The sequence below is a fragment of the Schistocerca piceifrons genome, chromosome 5, assembly GCF_021461385.2.
Source record: "Schistocerca piceifrons isolate TAMUIC-IGC-003096 chromosome 5, iqSchPice1.1, whole genome shotgun sequence".
Taxonomy (NCBI): Eukaryota; Metazoa; Arthropoda; class Insecta; order Orthoptera; family Acrididae; genus Schistocerca; species Schistocerca piceifrons.
The window spans coordinates 676,768,048-676,791,774 of NC_060142.1; the positions used below are offsets into that span (position 1 = coordinate 676,768,048).

Sequence of the window (23,727 nt, forward strand, 5' to 3'; positions counted from 1 at the left end):
TGCTACATAAACGATACACAAATACACTGATATGACTGGTACGAACTAAAAGAACACAATGAGTGTGAGTCAACACTGCTCCACACATATACAGGTGCAAGTTAACGGTATTTAGTGAGGTGGAGACCGTGCTGTGTGCACGTTTCGTACTGGCGGTCTCTAGTGGCCAGCAATGCTAATACAGTTGGCATTTGGTTTAAGTATACATGCATGACGACACTACACTTGGCACACACACACACACACACACACACACACACACACACACACACACACACTAGTAACAGGACACAGCAGTTACTACCCGGTTAACCAAACTAAAAGAAAGGAAGCCATTTCAAATAACAGTTTTTTCAGGTAAGCCACGAACATCTAATACCTACTACAGTAATGTTCTTTATAAAAGTTACAATTACAGCTATAGATATTACAGTATGTTCATTTACAGTGCACTGTACTTCATAGTCTATAGCATAGCACAGATAGACACATGCAGTGGAAAGAAACAATCACTGGATTGCCCTACTATTGGCAGTGTAGCCATGTTTAGACTGGTGAATCAGTGAATGGGGAAGCATCTCAAGGCCAGATGTTATGTGTCTCCACACAAAGCTACGTTGAATTGTTTCTGTGATTATTTTTAGAGAAAAAATATATTATGCTGTATTACATTTTTATCTTCAGTCAAATATTAAAATTCTATGGGTATACTTTCTTCTATTCAACTCCCTTCAATCAGCATCCAATCATTTGTGCATTAGCTTCACCTTGCACAGTCTTCAGAGTCTCTTATGTGGTAACTCCCACCGAGGACATGTCGTTCTGTAGTCTGTCAAGCAATTCTTCTATAAGGAAGTAACATAATTAATTACAACAGTTGAGTATAAATGCACACGGTTCAAATATCTGTAGCATATTTCATAGCAAAAAACTGTTTCTAAACCAATTTTACACGTGCACAGATATGGCAGAAAGTCAGTTGAAGTATCCAACACACATCCAGTCCGAGTTTTGGTAACATTGTTCCTTGTTATATTTTGCCAAAATTTCACGCACTTGCTTCACTAGTATGTAGCAGTGTGAATTTTGAGGTACAGTAAAGCAGTGCAAGTTTTCTACTATGGAAGCTAGGCAGGTCACTAAGGTGGCAGAAAAAAGTCCACCTTTTCTCAAGGGGCTGAAAACCTACATTTCGCTTTTACATGGTGTTTTATAAGCTTCATTCATGTTTTGCGAAAGCTGGAGAGCTGAGTTAGTGTAATAAGTATTAAATTGGATATTTGTACAGAAATAATTAAAATTGTATTGAAGTGACAAAATTTAAAATATTCAGAAGTCTTTTTCCTTGTTTCGGTTTGCAGACTTATTAACTATCCCATCACTGTCAATAACTTGAAGTAAATATCTCTCTATATATAAAACAATGCCAATATTGTGAAATGGATAAATTGTTACTCGCCACATAGTGGAGATGTTGAGTTGCCAATACGCACAACAAAAAGACTGCTAATCAAGTGAGCTTTTGGCCAAAAGGCCTTTTTCTTAATTAGACAACACACACATTCACACAAGCACAGCTAACACACACATACAACCACTGTCTCTGGCTGGCGAGGCCGGACTGTGGGGAACGTGATATATATCGCAGGGATAGTTTCCACTTGCGCAATTCAGAAAAGCTGGTGCTGGTAGGAATGATCCAGATGGTGCAGGCTGTGAAGCTTTCATTGAAGTGAACAGGGTGTATACACCCAGGGACAACTGGAAAATCCAGGAAAAAACTCAGTAACTACTTGGAATTTCGTGAATTTTTCATTGCTTGTGTTTTCAGTTAAATTTTTGTGGTTTTGGTAAGAACAGATATTCCAACTAAGAATTTTGCTTCAGCCCGCTACTGCAGAATAATACTGCAGCAGTGTAACATTAACAAGAGAATAACACCAAAATAACACTTCAGTTGCAGTGAAAATGTGCCATTTACAGCAACAAAACATGGTGCCCACATAACCGTGTATCGACAGCGAAATGTGCCAAAGGCTTTAGGACAAAGACTATGCAGTACTTTGCAACAACAATCAGTTTTCAATGAGCATGATGTCATGGTCATGGGAAAGCATTGTGAATGGTGATTTGAGAAGCATTATTTTCAAAGTAAATTTCCTTTTATGCAAAGTGAATTATGTTACTTGTGAGAATCTGCGATGAATTTCTTAAATCACGGAGTGCCTGAATCTCATTCAGAATGTAACACTTTGAGGGCCAGCCACTTAGAAAAATTTTGGGCCCAGAAGACAATCCATTGATGCCCTTATTTAAAATTTTACTAGCTCATTTGTGTTTGATATATCTAAAAGGGGTAACATGCTAAAAAAAGGCCAAGCTTCTAGGTTAGTTTTTTGTATTTATTTTAGTACTTTCATAGATTACAAATTATGCAAAAAAGATGGCAAAATATATAATTATCCTTCAGAAACAAATGCTTAGTGAGTTTTTGAGCAATTTTAGCACGTAATTGCCTTTTTAATGGAAAAGTCAAAGTGCTCAACGGTACATTGATAAAGCCAGGTAACCTACGAGACGCTCGGTGCATACGAGTGAAATATATAATTTTTCTTGTCAGAAATATTGAGCTGCTGCAATTTAAGATGTGCTCTTAGAATCCTGCTTAACCAAACTCTCAGGTGGGGTGAGAGGGGGGGTGAGGGGGGGGGGGGGGAATTATGATGATGACCACCATTATATGTGAAAGCTTAGGTTCTTGTTGTAACTATACTGCATGTATATTAATTTAAACCATTAACTTTTCCTGATTGTGTACTTACTTTACTTTACATGTCCTGGAAGGAACATCTAAATTGTTTTCTTTCAGAACTCTGCAGCTTTAATGACCTTGTCACTGCACAAAAATACATCTTCCGCTGTGCAAACGAACTCCATCTGTGGGCTCATGAGCAAATGTCCCATTGTCTGTGTTTTTACACACACACACACAATCATCTTCAGAGTGGCCTCATTGAACCATATTCACTTTGCATTTTGCGACACCTGTCCTTAATCTATTCAGTGCTCTCCATGTACTATACAGTATTTGCTACCCTTTTGTGATTTCCTCTTTGGGGTGCAGGTTTGCAGAGTGTCCAACCATAAAGATAGCCAGCGGGTCTCGCGTCAGCCTTCTAGTGGTACTACCCATTGGACAAAACTTTTCCTTGACTAGAGATGAGTTGGAACTGTGGTTATACATTAAGTGCCATGGGTCAGTTTGGTGCTTTTTCCTCTCTATTTCACTGGCCACTTCGTGTCTGATATTTGTGTGTTTGCGCTACTTAACAGTGATTGGCTGATTACATCATATCCTGTGCTCTGAATATCTGCTGTCATTGGCTGGCGAGAGCAGGTGACATGATGGCGAACAGAAGTGTATCGCAGTCTTGCTTTAAATGCTTCGGTAGCAACCGTGCTGTATTTGTGGAATTCGTATTTATATTTCTGTAATATGAAAATATGTAGTGTACATATTGCTACGCATCAAAGATCTTTCCAAAAGATGTTTTTTGATGGGTTCCATTTTGTAAAGTGGCAGAAAGTTCTATGCCGGTGTATAAAATCTTTACCATTCAAAGAATTGGTAAGTTTCACAGTGCCGAGGGAAAGTATATTGTCACTTATTCACTGTAAAAGTGTATTCTCACCCGTGAAAAAGTCTATTTTTGCCCGAGACAAAGTGTATTTTCACCCAGGAAAAAGTGTATTTTTAACTGGGAAGTCCAGGAAAAATCCGAGAATTTTTTTTCATGTTCATGATTGCAACCTGAGTGAAGAAGATTGTGTTGGGCAGTGCACTCAACAACTGGGTAGTCCAGCTGTCTCTTGGCCACAGTTTGTCAGTGGCCATTCATGTGGACAGACAGCTTGTTGATTGTCATGCCCACATAGGACACAGCATAGTGTTTACAGCTTAGCTTTTAGATCATGACTGGTTACGCGGGTAGATCTGCCTTTGATGAGATAGGTGATGCTTGTTACCAGACTGGAGTAGGTGGTAGTGGGAGGACGTGGGGGACAAGATCTTGCACCTTGGTCTGTTACAGGGATAGAAGACAAGAGGCATGGGGTTGGGAGTAAGAGTGGAGAGGAATGCACAAGGATATTGTGTTGGTTCAGTGGGCAGCAGAATATCAGTGTGGGAGGGGTGGGGAGGATAGTAGGTAGAGACTCCTCATTTCAGGACACGACAAGAGAGGTGCTCCTAGGGCATAACCTGTCTCTACAGCCACTGTGGCTGACGCAGAGATTCCGGCGGCCCCTGAGGCCCCAGTTCATACCACACAACCGAACCAGGAACCTTTGTGTATTCATGCTATAACCCCACGTGTCAGCAGATAACCCTAGGGCATAACCTGCCTCATTGGTCCCTTCATGGCCTCACAATACATTGATAGCATTATTCTTCAGTGGAATTATAGCAGCTTTTTCCACTACCTGGTTGAGCTATGACGTGTAACACTTTCCTGCCTTCTGATTTGCCCTTCAGGAGACATTGTTTCCAGCAATCTGGATTCTAGCCTTTGTGGATACCTGGGATATTATAATAATTGTCGTACCTTTGGCATGGTGTTTGGCAGAGATTGCTCTTATCTTCTGGACACACTATATAGTGAACTGTGCCTGTTAATTCACCTTTGGAGGCTGTGGCTGTACGGCTAAGGGAATCGGAGGATATTACCATCTGCCATTTTTACCACCCTTCCAACGGTTACTTGTCTCAGAACATTTTGTTTGCATTGGCTTCTCAGCTCCCCTCATCTTACCTAATCATGGGTGATTTCGATACCCATAACCCTTTTTGGGGCCGGCCAGTGTGGCCACGCGGTTAAAGGCGCTTCAGTCTGGAACCGCGCGACCGCTACGGTCGCAGGTTTGAATCCTGCCTCAGGCATGGATGTGTGTGATGTCCTTAGGTTAGTTAGGTTTAAGTAGTTCTAAGTTCTAGGGGACTGATGACCTCAGATGTTAAGTCCCATAGTGCTCAGAGCCATTTGAGAGCCCCTTTTTGGGGTGGAACAGTGCTCACTGGTCTTGGTCGAGATCTCAAAAACTTAATGGCACAACTTGATCTTTGCCTCTTGTGTATTGGTATCCCCACACATTTCAGTGTGGCACACGGAACTTTCTCAGTCATTGACCATTCCATTTGCAGCTCTCGTCTTCCCCCATCCACGAACTGGAGAACCTATGACGACTTGTATGGTAGTGACCACTTCCCCATCTTCCTGTCCCACCCTCAGCATCACTCCGAAGGACGCCTAGCCAGATGGGCTCTCAGCAGTGTTGACTGGGGTGCTTTCACCTCTGCTGTCACTCTTGGCTCCCCGCTGCATGGAGATATCAATGAGGAAATCCAAAATGCAACTGCTGTTATTATTTCAGCAGCTAATTTGGCGATTCCTGTTCTTTGGGCTTGTACCGACAGAAGACATTATCTTGGTGGCCATTTGAAATCACAGAGGCCATTACAAGTGCAGGTGGGCTCTACAGCACCATAAGTGGCACCCATCAGTGGAGCACCTCATTGTCTGTAAATGGCTCCATGCCCAGACCCAGCACCTAATAAAATGACCGGAACAAGAATGTCAGGAATGGTATGTTTTAACCATTGGACCATGTACCTCCCATTCGCAGGTTTGGGTGAAAATCAGATGTGTCTGCTGATTCCTGGAAGAATGGCACTGTCTACTTTGACCCAGACTCAATCGCCAAACATTTTGCTCTACATTGTGCTTGACCCTCATCATTTCAGAATCATCAACCAGCCTTATATACCCTAAAACAGTGAGGGGAGTGAAAACAATTATCTTTGATGATACGCCATCTGGAGCCATGTAATGCTCCATTCAGCAAGTGGGAATTCGTCAGTGTCCTAGCCCACTGCCCTGATACAGCCAAAGGGCCAGACTGCATCTATAACCAAATGATCAAGCACCTATAAGTAGATTGTCAACGTCATGTCCTTGCCACCTTTAACCGCACCTGAAGCAGGGGCAAGTTCCCATCCCAATGACGAGAAAGCATCATTGTCCCAGTACTGAAACCAGGTAAGCACCCTCTAGACAGGAACAGTTAGCGCCCAATAAGTCTCACCCATGTTCTCTGTATGTTCGTTGAACGCATGGTGAGCTGGCAGCTTTGTAGGCTCCTTGAGTCTCGGGTTCTTCTGGCTGCATCCCATGGTGGCATTTGCCAAGGCCATTCCACTACTGATAATCTGGTTTACCTAGTTTGCCATCTGTACAGTTTTTTCCTCGACATCAACACCTTATAGCTGTCTTCTTCGACCTGCAAAAGGCTTATGACACTACATTGTTACATCACATCCTTGCTACCTTACATGAGTGGAGTCTGTGGGATCTGCTCCCGATTTTTATTTAAAACTTCCTGTTGCACCCTATGTTCTGGGTCTGAGTCGGTGCTTCCCACGGACACCCCCCCCCCCCCCTCCACCCCTCGCCCCTCATATCCAAGAGTGAACGGGGTCCCACAGGGCTGTGTAGTGAGTGTTCCTCTCTTTCTGGTAGCCATCAATGGTATAGCAGCAGCTGTGGGATCCTCAGTATCACCCTCCTTGTATGCTGATGACTTTGGCCTCTACTATTGCTCCTCTAGTGTGGGTGTAACTGAATGTCAACATCAAGGTGCCATACCAAAGTTGCAGGCATGGGCCCTCATCCATGGATTTTGGTTTTCAGCTGCCAAGACTCGAGTCATGCACCTCTGTCAACGTCGTACCATTCACCCACAACCAGAACTTTACCTCGATGATCAACTACTCAATGTGCTGAATGCACCTTAACACTTCTAACACCAGTTGGGGTTGCACTTCCCTTCCTCAAATTTACAAAGCCATGATACAATACCATCTTGATTATGGTTCGGTATCGCTGTAAGCATTGCAGATACTGGATCTGGTACACCACTGCAAGGTTCAATTTGCGACAGGAGCCTTTTGAACTTTTATTTATTTACACTTCAAGTTCTGTAGGACCAAATTGAGGAGCAAATCTTCAAGGTTATGGAATGTGTCAGTACATGAAATTATAACATAAAAGTGATAACAGATAAAAATAAATGTTTATGAAACCAAAAAAAGTCAGTCTATAAGTTTAAGTAAACGCAATCAACAGTACAATAAGAATCAGCTTAATTTTTCAAGGAACTCCTCGACAGAATAAGAGGAGTGACCCATGAGGAAACTCTCCAGTTTCGATTTGAAAGTGTGGGATTACTGCTAATATTTTTGAATTCGAGTGGTAGCTTATTGAAAATGAATGCAGCAGTATACTGCACACCTTTTTGCACAAGAGTTAAGGAAGTCTGACCCAAATGCAGGTTTGATTTCTGCCGAGTTTTAACTGAGTGAAAGCTGCTTATTCTTGGGAATAAGCTAATATTGTTAACAAGAAATGACAGTAAGGAATATATATATTGAGAGGCCAATGTTAAAATACCCGGACTCGTGAACAGGGGTCGACAAGAGGTTCGCGAACTTACACCACTTATTGCCTGAACCGCCCGTTTCCGAGCCATAAATATCCTTTTAGCATGGGGAGAGTTACCCCAAAATATAATACCATACGACATAAGTGAATGAAGCAAAGTAGACTAATTTTCGTGTTGAATGATCAGTCACTTCTGATACCATTCGAATAGTAAAAATGTCAGTATTAAGTCTTTGAACAAGATCCTGGACATGGGCTTTCTGAACACCTAGAAATTTGAACTGTTCAGTTTCACTAATCATATGCCTGTTCTGTGAAATTAAAACGTCAGCTTTTGTTGAATTGTGTGTTAGAAACTGTAGAAACTGAGTCTTACTGTGATTTAGTGCTAGTTTATTTTCTACAAGCCATGGACTTGGGTCATATACTTTATTATTTGAAACTGAGCTAATGTTGCACACAGCATCCTTTACTACCAAGCTAGTGTCATCAGCAAACAGAAATATTTTGGAGTTAACCATAATTTATATAAATAAGGAACAGGAGTGGTCCCAACACCGATCCCTGCCCCCCCCCCCCTCCCCCCTCCACACACACACACACACACACACACACACACACACACACACACACACTTGACAGTACCCGTCAGACCCCACATCACAGCCGCTATCAACATTGTGACCTTTTGCTGCCTGTTGCTAAAGTAAGAGGTGAACCAATTGTGAGCTACTCGCCGTATTCCGTAATGGTCCAACTTCTGGAGCAGTATTTTGTGATCAACACAATCAAATGCGTTAATTAAATAAAAAATACGCCTAGCGTTTGAAACCTTTTGTTTAGCCCATCCAGTACCTCACAGAGAAAAGAGAATATAGCATTTTCAGTTGTTAAATGACTTCTAAAGCCGAACTGTACGTTTGATAACAAATTGTGTGATATAAAATCATCAATTATCCTTACATACACAGCCTCTTCAATAACTTTTGCAAACACTGATGGCATAGAAATAGGTCTAAAATTATCTACATTATCCCTTTCTCCCTTTTTATAGAGTGGCTTTACTACTGAGTTCTTTAATCACTTAGGAAACTGACCATTCCTAAAGGAAAAATTACAAACATGGCTAAATACAGGGCTAACATGTACAGCACAGTACTTTAATATTCTGCTAGACACTCCATCGTAACCATGAGAGTCCTTAGTCTTCAGTGATTTAACTATTGACTCAATCTCCCTCTTGTCTGTATCACAGAGGAGTGTTTCAGATATCAATCTCGGAAAGGCATTTGCCAAGAAAGTTATATGATTTCCTGTAGAAACTAAATTTTTATTTAATTCACCAGCAATGCTCAGAAAATGGTTGTTAAATACTGTACATATATCTGATTTATCAGTAACAGAAATATTTTTACTGCAAACTGACTTTATATTGTTGACCTTGGGCTGCTGACCACACACTTCCTTCACAACTGACCATATGGTTTTAATTTTATCCTGTGACTTAGCTATTCTATTTGCATACCACATACTCTTTGCCTTCCTAATAACATTTTTAAGCACCTTACAATACTGTTTGTAATGGGCTACTGTAGATTGATTGTGATTACTTATAACATTTTGATATAATTCCTGCTTTGTTCTACAAGATATCCTTATCCTACTAGTCAGCCACCCAGGCTGCCTATAGCTGCTAGTACCACGTTAAGAATGTTCTAATGGAAAGCAACTCTCAAAGAGCTTGAGAAATGTGTTAAGGAAAGCATTGTATTTATCATCTATGTTATCGGCACTATAAACATCCTGCCTTTCTTGTTCCTTGACAAGGTTTAAAACACTCTCTATTGCTGTTGGATTACCTTTCCTACATGTTGTTGTTGTTGTTGTTGTTGTTATTGTCTTCAGTCCAGAGACTGGTTTGATGTTGCTCTCCATGCTACTCCATCCTGTGCTAGCTTCTTCATCTCCCAGTACCTACTGCAACCCATCCTTCTGAATCCGCTTAGTGTATTCATCTCTTGGTCTCCTTCTACGATTTTTACCCTCCATGCTGCCCTCCAGTACTAAATTGGTGATCCCTTGATGTCTAGAACATGTCCTACCAACCGATCCCTTCTTCTAGTCAAGGTGTGCCACAAATTTTTCTTCTCACTAATTCTATTCAATACCTCCTCATTAGTTATGTGATCTACCCATCTAATCTTCAGCATTTTTCTGTAGCACCACACTTCGAAAGCTTCTTCTCTTCTTGTCCAAACTATTTATCGTCCACATTTCACTTCCATACATGGCCACACTCCATACAAATACTCCCAGAAAAGACTTCCTGATGCTTAAATCTATACTGGATGTAAACAAATTTCTCTCCTTCAGAAACGGTTTCCTTGCCATTGAAAGTCTACATTTTATATCCTCTCTACTTCGACCATCAGCAGTTATTTTGCTCCCCAAATAGAAAAACTCATTTACTACTTTAAGCGTCTCATTTTCTAATCTAATACCCTCAGCATCACCCGATTTAATTCGACTACATTCCATTATCCTCGTTTTGCTTTTGTTGATGTTCATCTTATATCCTCCTATCAAGACACTGTCCATTCCGTTCAGCTGCTCTTCCAGGCAGGGTGTATATGCCCCCGGAGATCCGGGAAAAACCCGGGAATTTTTTCATCCAGGAGAAAACCGGGAAAATCCCGGGAATTTTTTCATCCAGGAGAAAACCGGGAATTTTTTAGTATTCCGGGAATTTTTTGTTGTTTTAGTTTTCAGTTAAATTTTTGTAATTTTGACTGGTAAGAACCGATACTCTAACAAAGGATATTACTGTATCTCGCTACTGCAAAATAATACTGCAGCATTAAAACATGAACGAGAGGGGGGGGGGGGGAATAAAAAATAAAACTTACATTGCAAAGGAAATGCGCCATATAAAATAACACAGTGCACGTACAAGCATCTGCCAACAGCAAAATGTGTCAAAGGCCTTAGGAAGACTATGCAAAGCTTCATAACAACAAATAGCCTCCGATGAGCGTGACGTCACAACTGTTTACATTTGATTCATTTAAGCAGCTATTAGCGGGCTCATGCACACGTGCAGTTGAGTCGCGTATGAGTAATACCTTCTCTCGCCTCTGGCTACAGAAGTGTGGCTGATTGCTGTGTAAGCAGCAACCAGCCACATGAGCTACCTGGAAAAATTTTACTACCATGCCCAAGCTGCCAGATAACACGTACGCAGCAGGCTCGCATCTAGTGTTGGACGGTGGGGCTTCAAACCGGGCCATCAGAACCGAGTGGCGGTTTTGGGGGGAGGGGACAAATCTATATTCCAGAGGGAAAAAACGTTGTTTCACAAAGCACCTAGCATCCAGCGCACGTCGGTCTATCGATTATTCATATGATTTTGAAATGCACCCGTGCTGGTTTTTGGACGTTTTTGAACACATTCTAAGTTGATTTCTGAATGAATTATAAGTTGATTTTTGAATGCATGCATAATGTACGTGATGTCTCTACCAGGGGAATCCTCGTCACATCTAGAAATTGACTTTCCTGCAGACAGAATGAGACGAGGCTATACGAGCTGAGCGGAATAAAGCCGAACCGGTGAATGCCAACTGCTACTTTTTTATGTGGTTGATTCAGTTTGCAAATGTTCAGTGCTGTTATAATTACTAGCGAAATCCATAGCTTCATACTACCAGAGTGGAAATAAACAACTAACAGGAATAACAGTTAAGAAAGATTATGTATTATCTTCTCGGTGTGAAAGTGAAATTCTGACAGAAAATTTTTGGCCAGATCGCTACACTAGAAAGGGCCAGTTGTCGTCCCCGGATAGCAGCTGCTTAACTTCCATTCTAGGAGTAGTGCGGAAAACGCATTGTACGAACATGTAATAACGCCTAACCGGAGAATAATCTCTGGATAACTAAACCGGTGATTATGGCAGGGTTAGTAAAGTTAACCGGAGAATGAGTTTTGACAGTGGTAGGAATAGTTACAGAATTAGTGTTGGCAAGATTGTTAGAACGAGGAAGGAGAAGAAACAGGGACATCACACAAATTATGGAAGAATATGACAATTCCAAATTTATTCAAAAATTTCGTTCTACTACTTTCCGGTCTCGTGCATGAGAAACTGGAGCGTATGAACGAAATGTGAAACTATTTCCTAACAAAGCTTTTTGATTGTAGTAGGCCAGATAAGTATTTCGTATTGGTACTTCGTGAATTATATTGTCGTACTATAAAAATGATCATTATTGCCTAAACAATCTCGCTTTTTGGTGTGTGTTACAATTGCTGCAATATTGGAAAGGCCTATTTTGTTTTATCCAGCACACAGTGACAAAATAGACATAAACAGATCGAGAAACCACACCAGTCTTGAATGCTATTTGTATTAACAGCTTTTTCATTATTAAACGATGACATTTCAATTTTTCATGTAGCAAAAAGTTTGATGAACTTTGATGAGGTAATAATTCTTTCACAGAAAGCAAAGCACGCCATTTAAACCTGCAGCAAGATTAGAGAGAAAAATCGCTAGGACCTAAGGATTGAAGAAATGAGTACTGTCTTGCCTGTCTCTTGTCTGTACTGGTTTTAGGTACCCTATACTTAATTTTGTCACACAGAAGAGCAAGTTATTAGCTAATAGGCAATAAAGAGTCCAGATTTTGTGAAGAGTTCTTGTTCTCTTGGTTACAAATAATCCCATCCAGTATTAATTGCGATTCTTTATTATTTTTTAGAAGGGCAGGATGTCAAACTGGCCGACTGGGAGCAGGAGAGGCACTACAGGACATTTTAATTTCCACTGTTCTGAAATAGTTTGATGGCATCCATTACAAAACATACACATTTGAGTTCCACAGAGCGAAATACAGTGAAGCAAAATACAGTGACGAGTGGTATAAGAATGTTGTTGAAGAGGCATGGCACCGCACTTCAGCACACTAAGTTCAAAATAACATGCCTTACATTTCTCCGAGGATATATGTTTTATGCATCAGACTCTGTAGACAGATGTGCGTTACAAAATGAACTTACTTTTGAAAAGTCGTTTTTTAATTTTCTGGTGAGCAGAGCAGTGGCATTAATCACCTTGCTGAACAATAAAGATATTGAAACGGAGTGTTTAATTCCACACTATTGGCTAGTTTCAACTGTTCGCTGCATTTCAAGTGCACATTTTCATCTTCTAGCACATGTGGCAATATGCCATAATAAAGAACGAAACATGAGATAGTACAGTACAGTACTGGTATTCCAAGATACTTTACGTCCGAAAAACCATATCGAAAAGCTTAATATCAGCTCGAGGCGTACGCCATTGGGAATCTGAACATACGAATGTGCGCTTTAAGGCGAACTATGCAGTTTAGTACGGTTCACGAAATTCCGACGCTCTTGTAGTATCCTCTGATGTCTTGTTTCTTATGACATAATGTAAGAAAGACCTTTTAATGTTCCACACTTACGAACATATGGGCTTCCTACGTCACCGTAGCTGCGCAATCGCGGTGACGCCTCTTATCTGGCGCTCTATGGCAACTGCTGAAATGAATCTCGTTCTAACAGGTCGCAGGAAAATATTGCAAATTGTGGTTCGAAAAGCGTTATTTTCAAAGTAAATTTCCTTTTACGCAAGATGAACTATGTGTGAGAATGTACGATGAATTTCCTAAATCACAGAACGTTTGCTCTCATTTAAAAATCACCTCTTTGATGACGAGCCATTTAGAAGAATTTCGAGCCCAGAAGATGAGAGATTTATGTCGGTATGTAAAATTTTACTGGCGTGTTTGCATGACATATCTTAAAGTGTAACATCTGCTAAACAGATCAACATTATATGTAAAAGCTGCTTCTCTTGTAACTTACTAATCTTAGAAACAAATATTATATGCGAAAGCTATTCTTTTCTTATAGCAACACTATATATAGTAACTTAAACCATTAACTTTTCCTGTTGGTGGAACTCGAATTTATACTTTTGTAATACGAAAATATGCACCGTACATGTTGCTGCATATCAAAGATCTTTCCAAAACGTGTTTTTTCCCCCTGAGTTTCGTTTTCTAAAGTGTCGAGAAATTCTACATCCCTTCAAAGGATTGATAAGTTTTATAGTTTCGATGGAAAGTGTACTGTCACTTAACACAGAAAAAGTGTATTTTCATCTGGGAGAAAATGTATTGTTAACCGGGAGATCTGGAAAAAATCCGGGAATTTATTTTCCTTGTCCGCGTATACACCTTGCCAGATACTTTGCTGTCTCTGACGGAATTACAATATCATTGTCGAACCTCAAAGTTTTTATTTCTTCTCCATGGATTTTAATTCCTACTCTGAATTTTTCTTTTGATTCCTTTACTGCTTGCTCAATATACAGATTGAATAACATTGGGGATAGGCTACAACCCTGTCTCACTCCCTTCCCAACCTTTGCTTCCCTTTCATGCCCCTCAACTCTTATAACTGCCATCTGGTTTCTGTACAAATTGTAAATAGCCTTTCGCTCCCTATATTTTACCCCTGACACCTTCAGAATTTGAAAGAGAGTATGCCAGTCAACATTGTCAAAAGCTTTCTCTAAGTCTACAAATGCTAGAAACATAAGTTTGCCTTTCCTTAATCTATTTTCTAAGATATGTCATAGGGTCAGTATTGCCTTACATGTTCCAACATTTCTACGGAATCCAAACTGATCTTCCCCGAGGTCGGCTTCTACCAGTTTTTCCGTTGGTCTGTAAAGAATTCGTGTTAGTATTTTGCAGTCGTGGCTTATTAAACTGATAGTTCGGTGATTTTCACATCTGTCAACACCTGCTTTCTTTGGGATTGGAATGATCATATTCTTCTTGAAGTCTGAGGGTATTTCGCCTGTCTCATACATCTTGCCCACCAGATGGTAGAGTTTTGTCAGGGCTGGGTCTCCCAAGGCTATCAGTAGTTCTAATGGAATGTTGTCTACTCCCGGGGCATACATAGTTTGTAATTAAATATGTCATTGCTTTGATTTCAAAAGCCTTTTAGTGTTAAAATTTGTGCATCATGATCTGAAAGGCCATTCACACTTTTACTAACAGAATGCCCATCTAGTAATGAAGAATGAATAAAAATATTGTCTCTGGCTGTGCTACTGTTTCCCTGCACCTTACAAGGGAACCTCCCCATCGCACCCCCCTCAGATTTAGTTATAAGTTGGCACAGTGGATAGGCCTTGAAAAACTGAACACAGATCAGTTGAGAAAACAGGAAGAAGTTGTGTGGAACTGTGAAAAAATAAGCAAAATATACAAACTGAGTAGTCAATGGGTCAAATAAGCACCATAATGGACTATGTGAGATTAGGAGCGCCGTGGTCCCGTGGTAGCGTGAGCAGCTGGAGAGCGAGAGGTCCTTGGTTCAAGTCTTCCCTCGACTGAAAATTTTACTTCCTTTATTTTTGCATAGTTATTATCTGTCCGTTCGTTCATTGACATCTCTGTTCACTGTAATAAGTTTAGTGTCTGTGTTTTGCGACCGCATCGCAAAACCGTGCGATTAGTAGACGAAAGGACGTGCCTCTCCAATGGGAACAGAAAACATTTGTCGCAAGGTCATAGGTCAACCGATTCCTCCACAGGAAAACACATCTGATATATTCTATACGACACTGGTGACGGCATGTGCGTCACATGACAGGAATATATTGTCGACCCACCTAACTTGTACACTTGGCGAATGGGTAAAAAGATTCTTCTACCTTGCACGATTTAGGTTTTCTTGTGGATGTGATAATCACTCCCAAAAAAGTGATGAAAACATAAGAGTTTGTCACATAAACTGAAATTAAAAAATTAAACTTTTCACTCGATGGAAGATTTGAACCTAGGACCTTTTGTTCCGCAGTTGCTCGCGTTACCACGAGACCACGGCGCTCCTGCGTTCCTATCCTCCTTAATGTTGCCTATCTTCCCTTGAACTACTCAGTTTGTATATTTTGCTTATTTTTTCACAGTTCCACACAACTTCTTCCTGTTTTCTCAATTGATCTGTGTTCAGTTTTTCAAGGGCTATCCACTGTGCCAACTTATAACTAAATCTGAGGGGGGTCCGATGGGGAGGTTCCCTTGTTAGTTGGAAAAAACACAGTCGGCATCAGATCATATGTATTTAGGAGATCTATCAACATCCTTTTCCTTGCACCATCATATACAAAATTAATATTGAACTCACCACATATAACTAATTTCTGGTACTTCTAACAAAGTGAATCAAGCACTCTCTCTAGTTTGAGCAGAAATGGCCTGAAATCGGAGATAGGGGACGTACAAACAACAACAATTAGATGTTTAGTTTCACTAAATTCAACTGCCTGTGCACAACACAGGTTTGCCTTTCCTTAATCTATTTTCTAAGATAAGTCGTAGGGTCAGTATTGCCTTAATGTGTTCCAACATTTCTACGGAATCCAAACAACATTCAAATATCTGTTCAGTGCAGTGTCGTGATACGTCTGTGGACTCAAATGGAATACTGTTTTTTACGTACATAGCCACTCCCCCACCCTGCAAGGAACGCCTTGAGAAACAGCCAGCTAATCTGTATCCTGGTAAAGGAAGCCTCTGAATTGTCAAATTGTTTGAGTAGTGCTCTGATATACCAGTAATTTCAGAGTCAACATCTATAAGCAATTCACTAACGTTATCTCTAATACCTCTTATATTTTGATGAAATACGCTAATTCCTTCTCTACTTGGAAACATTACATCCTCGGAAGGTGAACCCTTAGTTAGACTGACTTCCTTTAAGGAGGTATACCTATCAGCTTACTTCAGTCTAAAAATTTCCATGAGTGAACAGCTTACTCGTTGATCCATTGCAGATCTAGTGCCAACATCAGGTTGTCAGCTATGCTACCCTTGTTCACAGCTCCCCTAAGCATATAAACTACCATCTCCTCTTTCCAAACATGAAAATCCATCTTCCTCTGCCATCTCTTCTCTGGCCCCACTCATTTACACCTCTGTGTCGCATGCCTCGGCTACAGCTTCATCTTGACCTATCACAAGGTCCGAAAGACTCTGTCCCTTTAGAGACTCTCTGCCACCACTTTTTCTCCACCCTTGGCGCATTCTGGGGTTCAGAAGTAGTCTATTTTGATGGCTTTATGGTTGCTAGTCACTTGGGCTTTGCTTATACTTGCAACGGTACATACTGAACTGGGCTCCTTGCCGGATGGTTGTAGTGTTCACTGCGGAGATGGCAGCCATCTCTCATACTCTTGAGCATATCCGTTCCTGCACTGGTGGGTCTTTCTCATCTGCTGTGTCTCCTTGAGCAGTTTCTAAACTCTCAACCAATGTTACCCTCGCCATTCTTTGGTCATTGCTATTCAGGATCCCCTGTATGCCCTCAAACAATGTGGATGCTCAGTGACCTTTGCTCAGACCTTGATATCCTGGCCATACTGTCTACCACTAAACTGACTATTGAGATTAGAATTCCAGAAACACACCTCTGATCAGTATTATGTTGTAAAGTTTTAGGAATCTGGAATACGGAATGGCTCACTCCGACTTCACTTAACAAACTAAGGTGATAAAGGAGACTACAAATCTGTGGAGATCCTCCATGCAGGCCTCTCACAAGGACTGTACTGCCCTTTGCCGATTCTACATGGACCATACTTGTCTGAATCTTGGTCATCTCCTCTGTGGCAAGGACCCACCCCGCTGTCATTGTGGTTTTCGTTTGACGGTGGTGCACATTTTCCTGGACTGTCTCAACCTAGCTGCCCTGCTCTCTGTGCTTCTCATGCCCTGTCCATGTTGCTAGTCTTTCCAAGGCAATTCCTGAGTGGAGTACTGCTGGTAAGTGGCAGGAGTGAGGAATGTATGTCCCGTCATTGCACATTGCTTTTGGGGGGCTTCCAGTTGTTCCCTAGTTGGGTCAGCATGCCTGCCTTTTTTCCTCTTGTCTCCCTTTCTTCTTTTTGTTTCTTATCTCAGCTTTGTTGACTTTTTGTATACCTTAGGATTTTCTTCCCCTGGGTTTTGTGAGGTAGGCTATCTGTGATCTACAGTCATGTAGACTTGTCAGCTTGAGTAAAAAGGAGCTGATGAACTAGTAGTTTGCTCCCTTTACTCATACAACCAACCAACCTTGGTAAATTTGGAGAGGGTCTTCTCTTCGCTACAGGTGTGATGGTCACAGATGACTGGGTTGTATAGAAGGGATGTTATGGAATGCGTGGCAGCTTCTGAAGTGGAGGTATTGCTGGTGGTTGGCAGGTTTGGTAAGGGCAGAGGTACTGATTTAGCCAGCCTTTATGTGTATGAGGTTCTGGAGGAATGGGGATAGGTTGTCCTCACCTTCGTCCAGATCACGAAGATGTCGTGAATGAATCAGAACCAGGTAAGGGGTTACGGATTCTGGGTGGCTGCGAAGGATTTCTCTAGATGGTCCACCCGATGAACTCAGCAATTTGGTCCCATAGGATCTTACCACAAATTTTAAAAAAATCTAGATGATCCATGAACAGGTTGGCATAGGGTGTTGCCATGCACGTGCCCATTGACGTACCGCATATTTGTTTTTAGGTGATGCCTTCAAAGGTGAAGCAATTGTGGATGAGGATATAGTTGATCGTGGTGATCAGGCAGGAGGTTGTGGGCTTGGAACCCATCGGGTGTTGGGGAGGCTAGTGTTCAGTAGCGGCAAAACGACGGGTATTACGGATGTTAGTATAACGAGAGGTAGCATTAATAGTGACGAGTGGGGCACCTTGTCATAAAGGAACAAAAACTGTGGAGAGTTGTTGGAGGAAGTGATTTGTGTCTTTTATATAGGAGGGTAGGTTGTGGGTAATAGGCTGAAAGCGTTGGTCTACGAGAGCAGAGATTCTCTCTCAGTGGGGCCACAGTAACTGGCCACCTTGGGGTGTCCTGGGTGGTTGGTTTTGTGGTTTTAAGGAAATATGTAGAAGGTATGGGTGGGGAGAGAGAGAGACCTAGGCAAGACATTCTGGATGGACGTAAGTATTTGAGGAGAGACTGGAGATCCTGTTGGATTTCTAGAATGGGATCACAGTGGGAGTTTTTGTAGGTGGATGAATCTGACAGCTGGCAAAGTCAATCTGCCAGGTAAACCCTGTGGTTCAAAATGTTTGTCGGCAGATAGGATTATAAGGTCAGGGTCAGATTTTAGGTGGTGGATTGTGGTTCTTTCTGCAGACATAAGGTTAGGTTGCAAATTGAGGGATTTGGGAAATGATGGAGAGGCAAGGTTTTTACGTTAAGAAATTCGGGAATGTTAACTGGTTGATTTGGGGGCAGTAGAGATAGATCACAGTTGGATGGAGGAGTGAACCGAGTCAGGCAGAGTTCAGTGCTGGTTTTGGGTTGAATCTGATTGGTAGGGTTACTGGCGAGAAAGTGTTTCAATGTAGGAACCGGGAGAAAGAGAGGTAGTCTATAACAACGCTTTCTCATGGAGAGAGCGAGCTTCTCATTATCTACCTGGAACAGAATATGCCAATCCAAAATCATTCTCTCTCTGTCCGTTCAGAAGGTGACACAGCAGTGCATAGATGTTTGGGCCTGGCAGCGGAGTGGAATGTATTTGCTATTATGCAATTAATGTGATTATAGAACATTTTTGTTAAGGGGAAACATAGTGTAATAATGCAAGGAATAATTTCATAATATTGGTATCAGATGCAAAAGTTTCATGTGCTATTTCATTATGAATTCTTACATAATCTGTAATTATTCTTCCTAGATCTTGTGTATCTCAGGAGCCCAGTATTGGAACTGTCTTACTTGAGTGTACTAATGGCAGAAGTTGTTACCACTGAATTTTTGGGCTACCTTCAGTTTTGATGTATCTGCCACTTGAAGTGGTTGTGGTTTGTTTCTGACTGAAACATCTACTGTGGGAAATTATTTAGGCATAATCACAATTGAGAAGTTTGTTTCATGTTGTAAAGTGTACACATCTAAAAGGAAGCGTAGAGGGAAAATCTTTAACATTGCACATTCGGTTATTTGCAAGCGTGCTCCCAAAGGTAATGTCTCCAATTTTTTTAAAAAAATAAAGATACAATAACTTGCACATAGTTTTAAAGCTTTAACATTTTTCTATTTTTGCATAATATCACCATTTCGATTAATGCATTTTTTAAAATGCTGTAGCAGTTTTTGTACATCCATATCATACTGGCCCATTACCATTCTATTGTAAAAGCACCTGACCTCATCTTTCACCTTGTTATCGTCACTGAACGCCTTCCAGCCAATGTTCTTTCCACATGGGAAGCAAGTGGTAGTCACTGGGTGCTAAATCCAGACTTTGGGTGGGTGGGTGAAGAAGTCCCATCCAAACCGGTGCAAAAGATCCACAGTTTGATGGACGGTTTGGGGATGAGAATTGTCATGGAGAAGGCTTGTGCCCTTGCTCAACATTCCCCTTCTTCAGTTATGAATCGCCCTTCAGAGTTTTTTTAATGTCTAACAACGAATTTTCGCAGCTTGGTTGAATCAGAATTTCACCACTCATGTGATTGTTGTTTCGTCTCAGGGGTGAAGTAGGAAGCTCTGGTTTCATCACTCATGACCATTGAATCCAAAAAGTTGTTATTTTCATCTGCATAGTGTTGAGGAAATTGGTGGTAAGTTTCAACCCATTGGTTGCCCTTTTGTGGTCATCTGTCGGCATTCTTGGGGCGCATCCTGCATGCACCTGAAATTTCAACACTTCAGTCAGAGTCTGGAGGATGATGCTTTGAGAAACCTCAGGAACAATATTGCAGAGGTCATTGAGAGTGGTCCACTGATTTTGAAGCACAGTTTGTTCAACATTGGCGATTGTTCTGGAATTGCAGGCATTTGTGACACCCATACATGGCTCTCCATACACGTCCATCAACTGTTGATGGATGTCAATTGGTTTAACACCTTTTGCACTCAAAACTCGAAAAACTGAGCAAACTTCACAGCAGGCAGTAGTGAGTAATGGGAGCTCCATTACAACTGGCTGCTGAGCCACGATTGAAAGCTCCAGTGGATGTGCTGTGGTTGTTTCTGAAGACAGTGGAGGGAGCAAGGGAAAAAAACAGCCACACGAACAGTTTCCTTGTGCCCCAGCAATTTGGAGACCTTACTTTTGTGATTACCCTTATAGAAACTCATCAGAAAAATTGCCTTGCTTGTCCCTTTTCAAGCATTTGTTTACTGTGTAATGTTTCTACAGACAATGACTCCAAATTTTATTTACAGTATAGTTTCTGTCTCGTCTTAGAATAGTCTAGAAAGAGACTTCATGTCTAAAGTGATTAATAGTCTAGAATCTTAACAGAGATGTTTTTACATAATATTGAAAGTTATATTACTTCAGAATCCCATCACATACAGATGAAATTGTTGAGAACAATACGCGGGGCTTCAAGAATTTGTAATCATGTTATGGAACTATTCCATCTGTTGGAAACACTTGTTGCAGTTTATATGAAAGTGGTGATGTACAGCATATGATATGAGTATATTACTTGCTGTTTAATGTTATATTATTATCCAGAAATTGCTACAAGTTCCAGCAGTATTTTTGTATTAATCTACACGGTATGAGGGGGGGAGTACTCAATGCCAACCTTTTAAAAATATTATAATATAGTCATTTACATTATATTTTAAAATATTGAAAAGTATTTGTTGTTTTTACTGTCTTAAATTTTTCAGTTACAGTTAACACAAAAATTCAATTCTCAATAGTAGATGTCACTTTTCCCAATAAATGTTATGCTTTATACTTTCTTACTTACACATCAATATCTATTTAAAAGGTTTGTTGAGAGTAACAACAATAATGAATAAAATTTACATTTCTTAAATTTTTTGTGGTGTGTGCTGGTCATAAAGTCAGTAGTTTTGAAAGTGCCTTGCTAAGAGAGTGCTAAAAGGTAATTTCAGGTTCTGGACACTTCTTACATATTAGTACCTCTTCAAAAAGTATGTTGCTAATACAATTCAACAAAATTTGATGATTTTTATTTTATTTTTTTTGGGGAGGGGGGGGGGGGGGGGTGTAAAGTACACACACACACACACACACACGCACCTAGAATGTGTGGTACGGAAAATATCTTTTGGCATTGTTATGGTTAATACACAGTATAGTAAGCATTCAGATGATTATGCAGTGGGTATTTGTTCCCTTTATTTTGTTATAAATTGTGTGTGTATAAAATTCAGACATGGGTACATGTGTTCTGGAGTCTAAGCGTAGAACTTTGATATCTATTAGCACACTGGACTCTCATTCAAGAGGACGACAGTTTAAACCCTTGTCCGGCCATCCTGACTTAGGTTTTCCATGATTTCCCTAAATCGCTTCAGGCAAATGCCGGGGTGGTTTCCTAGAAAGATCATGACCGACTTCCCTTCTTATGCTTCCTAATCCGATGGGACTGATGGCCTCGCTAATTGGTCCCCACCCCCAATTGGTCCCCACCCCCAAATCAACTGACCAACCAAAGAACATGAAACTATTGTTATTCGAGGTTACATGTGAATCATAGAAATATTTTTTCTTGAAGTAATTACAAGTTTTATGCATGAAACAAATTAGCTCAAAAACATAAAATGGAGAATTCTCATCTCTTAATAATGGACAAATGAGTGTCTTGCTTTTTCATTATTCATGTTTGTAAAACACACACACACACACACACACACACACACACACACACACACAATGCATGTTGCAACCATATAAAGATATAGATAACCTAATTCTTGGAGACATGTTTGTTGAGGTGCAATGTACAAAAAGTGCAAGTGTTAAACTATTACATCTCTGTATTAAATTGTTTGTGTGGCCCATGATAGATTTTTCTCAAGTCACTTCTGTAAGAATTTTCTGTGGACTGTTTCCTGAGTTCATGTGCTCTTGAATGCTTAGCAGTATTAAACAGTATAATTAGCCATTTGTTTATGTTTAATTTTAAGTCATTTAGGTGGAACCAAGTATATAATCTTTTTTAGAGACTTCAACGTCGAGTGGAATTTGCTCAATGCTGTTTGTTTCAGTTAGGACTGTCACTAGTGTTGAATGTGAATTTACATTGACAGATGAGAAAGAATTTGTCCTAGTATTGAACCTTGTAGGATTCATTGTGGATCTGTTTGCCTTTGTGAGAAGTGATGTTCTTTACTGCTGGTTTAAAATGCTGTGTGTAACATCATTTGTTATTGTTTTCTTGCAGCTGTTCCGTATATAAATCGAAAACTGCTATGTTCCGTTTCATTCTGATCAGAGTTGTACATGACTGTTGTGATTTTTTGCAAGCATATTTGTGTGCTCTTACTCTCAATTTACTTCTGTATTTATTTATTATGAACTACCTTCTAATTAACCATTTTAAATTTCAATTCTTATTATATAATATTCATGATCTGTGTCATTTTATATTTTCTGTTAACTTGTCCTTTTTTTCCCAACAAATGGCCTGCTTAAATGTTGAGAATGCTAGAGATTTGAAAAATGTTTTTTGTGTGAGTGTCTGTCATTCTGTTGCAGATTTTCTTGGTTGTTAAATTGATAAATAGGCACCCTTCTTCTGTTTTACACTATATTGACTTGTTTTTTAGTATGTAACAAGTTGAAGATTGTGTCCTTTAGATATTTTTGTCCTTTTGATATTGTGTATATTATTTTTTTAGGAATGTAGAGTCATACGACTACAGGCTGGCATTCAGACACCACAGTGATACCACTGTAGATACAGTTGAAGATTCAGCTGTTCTCACTGGTCACTTGGAACCAACGTACGGCAACAAGCGTAGGTTTGATGAGAGAGGCAGTATCAAACAACGGTTAGGACGACGAGAGAGTGGGAGCAATAATGATAATGAACATTGTGCACCAAGGCATTTACTTGCATTGAATTGCAGCCCAGATGATTCTGAAGAGGAGCTTGCGAAAGACATTGCTGACAAGTTGTGGGAGCAGAAGGAGGAGCTTATATGTAAGTTATCTTACTCAAGTAGTTTGCTATTATTATTGTGGATCCTGTTTCTCTTCAGCAGAAAACACACTTCATGTAAGCGATTTTCTTACCACTAAACAGAAAGCACTTAAAATAATTTTTAGTATGCAAATAAATGTGACATTATGTCATTGCTCAGCTAGTTGTTGTCATTTTTGTCTCACACTTCTTTAGTTATTATTGATCATT

The 23,727-nt window shown here is 40.4% G+C and overlaps 1 protein-coding gene across 1 annotated transcript in view; it reads left to right on the top strand.

The window, feature by feature from the left end:
• The window catches only part of LOC124798663 (phosphorylated adapter RNA export protein), a 116,136-nt gene that overhangs the window by 21,748 nt on the left and 70,661 nt on the right, over positions 1 to 23,727 (top strand). The window contains exon 3 of the mRNA XM_047262162.1: positions 23,213 to 23,517. Within this exon, the coding sequence (XP_047118118.1) occupies positions 23,213 to 23,517 (305 nt within the window). The remainder of the gene's footprint in view (positions 1 to 23,212; positions 23,518 to 23,727) is intronic.